Source organism: Vigna unguiculata, chromosome 9 (genome assembly GCF_037176805.1).
Source record: "Vigna unguiculata cultivar grain cowpea cultivar isolate G323 ecotype 2 chromosome 9, ASM3717680v1, whole genome shotgun sequence".
Taxonomy (NCBI): domain Eukaryota; kingdom Viridiplantae; phylum Streptophyta; class Magnoliopsida; order Fabales; family Fabaceae; genus Vigna; species Vigna unguiculata.
The window spans coordinates 6,519,186-6,526,172 of record NC_140800.1 but is presented as its reverse complement, the minus strand read 5'-3'; the positions used below and the strand labels follow the sequence as shown (position 1 = coordinate 6,526,172).

Genomic DNA, 6,987 nt, shown 5'->3' with positions numbered 1-6,987 from the left:
TTCAGGGACAACAATTTTCGCATTTCTTAACACAACATAAATATCAAATACGATAATGTGTGTATACTGATACTCACTTACCAAAAATTAGCACTGACAGAGACAAATGTTCTCGCAATTATGAACAAAAAACTAGATTGTTCATTTGTATTGTTTCACACTTTAAGAAGTAAAGAAGCATTTCAGTGTACTTTTTCCGAATCAGTTGTTCTTATTTTCAAGCTATAGTTATTGATTTGTCATATGGATTTTGATGATTTATAGATGGATACAGGAACTACATAAGCTTTTATCAAATACCTAGAAGATTCTGATGTGCACCATGAAACAACTCTACGCATTTGCTAAAATCAGATATCCAAAAATGTGGCTTCCATTTATAAGTAATTAAGGAAGTAAAAGAATTTCCAACTCTGCCATTTAAATAGTTCCGTAACATAACCACCTTTTCATACAAGACCAGGCCATGAAGATTATTAAGTTACATAACATCCTTTTATGATAGTTACGGAATCATAATAATTGAAACAATAATTAAAGCAAGGAAGATTAACTTCAAAAAAAGGATAGATTGTTAAACAGCTAAGATTAGGCCATTAAACATACCTTATGCAGCCTCATAGTTAAAGTATATATACAAAAACAGGTGTTAAAATTATGATTGTTGTTGTTTTGGAAAAATATACAACTTTCATAAATGCTTTTAGGGTCTATGTATAACTAGCCTAAGGGTTGAGTGTTATGCAAAACAACTTTTCCTTGTAATGTACTCTTCCCCCTTTTTTTTATAAATACTTAATTACTGATTTTATGATATCCAAATTCATGTTTCATCAAAGTTATATCCCTTCATGATATAGATTCTCGTAGTTCATTTTGTCTTTCCTTACCTTTATTTTATCTGGTTAATCTCTTAGTATTTTTTAAGCTGGTTGTTATTTTTAACTCGCCCATTCAATATTGTTTGAACTTGTAATTATTTTTTATCAATCTTTTGGAGATTAATTTCACATTTCACTCTGAACAAGTATCTATTCAATAAGTTACTCTTAACTTAACGAATATTTATTCAACAAATCACTTTGATATGTTCAAGTAATCTTTCCACAAATTACTTTTTACTTATTTAAGTTTTTTTTTTTAAAGTCATTTTTACTCAGTAAAATATTATTTCAATAAATCCTTTTTAATTTATTTAAGTATTTCTTTCACAAATCATTTCTAATTTAATCAAATACTCTTAGACTTCTTTTAGAATGAGCTCTTTCTAGAGAAATCTCAAACAAGTTTTCTGAAAGGAATTTTTTTTTTTCTAGAACAGGCTTTTTCTTCTTTTTTAATTTTCTTCTTCATATCAAATACTGCAATGAAAAATGAAGATGCAATAAAGATTACACAGAGCAGCTATGACAATAGCGACCATGGTGGCATAATATAATGATAAAGGATATTTTTGTATTTTTGGGTTAGATTGGGTGTACTTAGTAATAATGGAGTGCAAAGAAATGGCCCAAATCAAATTATCCCTTCAATCTCAAATTTCCATTATCATAAGCTTCGGTCTTAATTAGGATTTAGATTACTCATATTTTTCAACATATTGAGTCTCAATCACACATAAGAATGACATATTTATTGCAGTCTTAATTCTAAATATGTATTGCAGGGAAGATGTGGTGTGTGCAAACAGTTAAAAACAAATTTTATATTTAAACTTAAACAAGTTTTATGTTCCGAATTCTGTTTGTTTCGAATAGCAAATTGTTATTAAATTGTAAATTCAATGAATTATGTATTTTTTAATGTAAGTTTTTTTCATCGTGGGTCTCTCAGGTTTTCTTCTCACATGTTTATTATATTGAAACATGCAGAATGTTAAAAAAATTATTGGTATTAATTTCTTTTATTACTTGTACTAATAAGATACATAATTATATAACTTTTAATATATGGGTAGTTAAGATAAAATATCATGTTTAAAACTTCTTTAAACCTTATATTTAAGGTGATAAAAAACAATTGGTTGTCTCAAAATCTCACTTGGTTAATTCAAGAATAGATTAAAAGTAACAAATACTAATACTAAAAGCAAAAGGCAAGTGTCCAAAACTGAGTATTAGAACTCCCAGGATTCTCCAAATTTACATAACGAATTTGAGATGAAATCCAACTCCTAAAACTCACAGAAAAACTAAATTTCTCAGAACAAAATTCAAACTACTCCATTATCCTTTTGCTATAACAAAATCATAACAAAAATATAAACCTCCAATGCTTTCTTTAGGATACATAAAAGTCTTTCATGCAGCAGCAGCAAAGATGAACTGCTAGCTATCATCACAGGAAATTGGCAACCACTCTGTGATGGATCCTTCTGTGTTATGGTAGCCAAACTAGAGAAATCACAGCTCCAACCCTGTTGGTTATTTACTTGATAATACATATTGAAAGCATAAGATGCATTCCCTTGGAGACTAAGATGATTGCAAGAAGAGCCATAGCCAAGGGAAGTACAATCAGAAAAGGTACAAGCATAGTCAATGCTACCAGCCAATAAATGATCAAAGTAAGTAACATCTGGATTCAAAACACACCACCTCTTTTGCAGGTACTTTATACCTTCCACAGGGATAAGGCCTTTTTCCTTGTGCTGACCAGTTAAGTCTAATTCATACTTTGGCTTCCCATCAAACTCAAAAACCCCCCAATGCCTCTCAAAGTTCCCAGGAGCAACACTTTTAGTGTTCTCATCAATGAGGCTGAACATGTACAAGTCAATTGTGCCTTTCCTTTTAGGGGTACCCTTGCCACTCAGAGCATGTTTAAGCAAACCAAAGTTGAACCTCCTTGCACTCTTGGCATTAGCATTCTTATCACCATCTGTTGGCCACCCAATTTCCCCAATCAGCACCTTCATGTCAGGATACCCTGCCTTGTCTAAAGCCCACAGAAGAGTGTCAAGATTTGCATCAAACACATTGGTGTAAAGTGCCTTACCGTCCCTAAGAGGCTTGCTTTTTCCATCAAAAAATGCAAAATCAAAAGGGAAATCTTCGTTGAAATAAAGACTAAGGAAAGGGTAGATATTAACTGTGAAAGGTGCATTGTTTGCATACAAGAACTGGATTATCTCAATGGTGAGGTCTCTCATTTCAGGCCTGAAGTCACCAGCTGATGGAACTGGATCTGAATCAGGTGAATAGTAAATATCAGCATTGAATGGAACAGTGATTTTGACCTTTGAACTCAACCCGGCCTTATTAAGTGATGTCTGTATATTCTTCAGGGCTGGCAGCGTTTTCTTCGCAAAGGTACCATTATATGCTTTAAGAAAAGGCTCATTACCCACAGCAACATACCTGCATAGTTATCATACACATACCAAGCACAAAGCAGAGTGAGGAATAGTTCAAAATGGCTGTAAACATCCAACAAAAGCTATTACACACGACCAACCACACAATGAAACAATAACTAGAGTACTAAATGTTAACAACAAAATCAGACAAAAGCATATCCAGTTTATACATTTTCACTGAGTGTCCCTTAGAAGAAGCATGCTGTCAAGTTTCAAAAAATCCTCATGTTTTCTTTCACAAAGTTGAGAATACAAAAACTAAAACAAGACTATAGCAAGCAACACATTCTTTACAACACACTTTTTATTACTAGTTAAAATTTACCATATCCAATACCCGTTAAGCAAAACAATGAAATCTACAAAATTGTGTTATTTCCAATAAATTACAACAACTAATAAAATGACCCAGTTGAGTAGAGTACAGTCTCCTACACATTTAAATATCAGTAAAGTTGCATTGCATAGAAGTTCTGTTAAAAAGTTAATTGCAATGCAGTGAATATATAAATGAGTAGCATGAAAATGAAAGAGGAAAATAATTTGATCAAGAAAAAGGAAAGAATAGTATGATCTCGAAAGTACTTAACTTGATTTTGACGCCACCATTGAAGAAGTAAGTGGTGACATTTTCATAGACCCAAGAATCCGCAGCTTTAGGACTGGTACTTATCATTTGCAGCATGTTGTTGGGTATTGCAAGCATGACTTGGATATCGGTCCCCATAAGAGCTGCCATAATGAGTTGATCCGCATCAAAGAGCTTCAATTTGGTGAACCCATTTTCCTTGAGCATCTTCACCACCTTCTCCGGGGGAAGTTGGTGCGTTGCCATGGTTCCCCAGTTCACGCCAACCCATGCAGACCCACTGGAAACCACGGTTAAGAAGACAAGGGAAAATGCCACTAGATCACCACAATTTCGAACCATTTCTCTTCACTTTTTGTGGATTTAGCGAAGTGGAAAAAAATGTGTGATTGTAGGAACAGAATTTCCATATATAACTCACTTTGTGGTGTGTTTGTTTCAGTGCCTTCGCGAAGAACAGAAGTTGGGTTTTTTCAATTTTTTGCACCAAGAAAAAAAGCATTAATCACCAGACTTGTTCATGCTTTTTTTAAATTCCATCTACCACCAGAGTTTTCTTATTTTAGGATGAGAAACTTAATTTTTTAGATTGCTTTTAGAATATTTTTCAGCAGAGATTAAAACTACTTTCACGACTTCAAAATTTAATTACAGTGAAGAAAATAAAAGAAAATGCCAGTGCAATATTGTTTGAATTACACAGTAAAGTATAATTTAACCTTGGTTTTAATATCTGTTTTGTAAAAAATGTGTGGAAAGGATACAAATTAAAAACAAAAATTATGGAAGTAAAGGTAAATAAAAATATGTGAGACAAGAGTTAAAACTTTAATTATTTAATGTTAAAAGCTAACTTCAAAAAGAGTTAAAAGTTTGTTATTCCGTTATGTTATTCGGGGTATAACGCCAGCAGCATATGTTACAGTATTGTTGAGCTTTTTTTATTTTACTATTATAATTTATTTTATAATAATATGAACAAGTGTTTTGTAACTGTTTGTTGATGCATCCATACTTATATTCTCTCTACTATTATCAACATAATTAATGATTTTTTTTATAATTATATATATATATATATATATATTTATATATATTGAGATTAAGTTTCCTATATTAAATTCTATAAATTATAGTTCGAGAGTTGATTCAACATCATAGTTTCAAGAATTTCAGACACTTTCACTTACCATGATCATGGGTCGTCTTTCTTGCCTCATGTTCTGTGACCCGTTTCAACAATCTATGGACACATTAAATCCCCCTAAGGTAAGTTTACTCTTCATTCTTCTCTATTTTGTTTATAGATCTTAAATATATCACTTCTATTTGCCAAAAAAATTGTTTCTTTCTTCTTAATGAAATCTAATCATGCATGATTTTGTTCTTCTAAATTGTTTGGGTTCTCAACTTTGTTTGTGGTTTCGTTAGATTCTATTTGGGCTTTCTTAATTTAGGATTTCATATTCCAACTTACTAATTCTTGAAAAGTTGATGATTTTAGGGTTTAGACAAATGTATCTCTTTAATATGGTTTTGTATATTTCGTACTAAGAAGTTGTTAGCACATGTGATATATATCTCTTTATATATATTCTATCCCAATCATCTCTTTTAGTCTGACAAAAGTAGGGATGGTTATTAGGGTCTATCAATTTTACTTTCCTTGACACAAATTCCTTACTCCAAAAATATTACAGAAATTTAAAAGCCAAACTGTCATGCATAGAAGAAATTAATCTATTTAGTTTTCCATCCACAATACTATCCCAACCAATTATCATGAAATTGTACATTATCATCAGAATTAGTAATTTACCTTATTTGTCTTCAAAGAAATAGTGAAGCATATGGGAAATGAGGGGAAACTAATGCTTGAAAGGGCTTCTTCATGTACTTAGGGAGAGGATAATCTATCTCAGTTCATGTAACACTAAAAAATCTAAACTCAAAAGAGTTTCCACCTAACAAATATGTAACTATGAAATTATATGATCGCAGACTATAGAAGTCAACAACGAATGCGGCACAAAAGGAATTTCTGGGTGCATGTGTTCCATCAAAGTCTATTGGTATCAAGTTTCCATTGGAATCTCTATAGTAGTTCGGGCCACTTTTCAACTGCTCAGTCTGAAGAAAATATTCTTCAAATTGTACAATCACCCGTGCTTACAACCTCATAGTAAGAAATATACAAAACCATATTAAAGAGATACATTTGTCTAAACCATAAAATCATCAACTTTTCAAGAACCGATAAGTTGGAATATGAAACCCTAAATTAAGAAACCCCAAACAGAATCTAATGAAACTACAAACAAAGTTAAGAACCCAAACAATTTACATAAACAAAACCATGCTTGGTCAGATTTCATTAAGAAGAAAGAAATGATTTTTTCGCAAATAGAAGTGATATATGTAAGATCTATAATACAAAATAGAGAAGAAGGAAGAGTAAGCTTACCTCTGGGAGATTTAACGTGCCCTTAAATAGTTGAAACCAATCACAAAATAGGAGGCGAGAAGGACGACACATGGTCTTGGTGAGTGGAAATGTCCAAAATTCTTAAAACTATGATGTTTAATCAACTCTTGGATCAATTTATAGAGTTTAACACATGAAACTTAATATATATATATATATATTATATTAATAATTATTTTGTATCAATAATTTCATAAAATTAAAAGAAATGCATAAAAAGAAAAACTAAATTATTTCATATTATTCTTGTAACATAAACGGTAACGGCTTTAATTAAAAGAAAATTTAAATTTATAAAATGAAATGAGTAAAACTACATTCATAATAACAATTCATCATTACATTACAAGGGTTTCCAATAATATACTACAGTTCAATTGAAAAATAAAAGTTTAAATCTAAAAATTGCAAGATAATTAAAACATAAAAAAGTTAAATCCGAAAACTAAAACAAGGAAATTAAAACATAAACAGTAAAATACATTTAAGATAGAACAATGTATATTTTTTAATTCCCGCCTTTACCAATTAATAAATTTCAGGAAAAATCCTTTA

General features: G+C 31.0%; 1 protein-coding gene across 4 annotated transcripts; it reads right to left on the bottom strand.

Moving 5' to 3' along the window:
- Window positions 1–2,083: 2,083 nt before the first annotated feature.
- LOC114162440 (glucan endo-1,3-beta-glucosidase 8-like) lies at window positions 2,084–6,523 on the bottom strand. 4 transcript variants are annotated; one of them, XM_028046330.2, is made up of 3 exons: window positions 5,138–6,523; window positions 3,949–4,392; window positions 2,084–3,359 (listed from the first exon to the last, which is right to left on the bottom strand). In XM_028046330.2, exons 2-3 carry the CDS (start codon window positions 4,287–4,289, stop codon window positions 2,237–2,239), a joined length of 1,464 nt encoding a protein of 487 aa, XP_027902131.1. In that variant the 5' UTR covers window positions 4,290–4,392; window positions 5,138–6,523; the 3' UTR covers window positions 2,084–2,236. The 4 variants fall into 4 exon arrangements, with proteins under 4 accessions (XP_027902131.1, XP_027902134.1, XP_027902133.1 ...); XM_028046333.2 differs by having other exon boundaries at window positions 3,949–4,227; XM_028046332.2 differs by having other exon boundaries at window positions 6,412–6,522.
- Window positions 6,524–6,987: the final 464 nt, after the last annotated feature.

What these genes read in the sequence shown, in the direction of transcription:
- LOC114162440 (XM_028046330.2), bottom strand. Translation starts at nt 4,289, where the DNA reads ATGGTTCGAAATTGTGGTGATCTAGTGGCATTTTCCCTTGTCTTCTTA. An exon ending in AATGGTGGCGTCAAAATCAA is followed by an intron (nt 3,360 to 3,948) that starts GTTAAGTACTTT and finishes ATAACTATGCAG; the next exon opens with GTATGTTGCTGTGGGTAATG.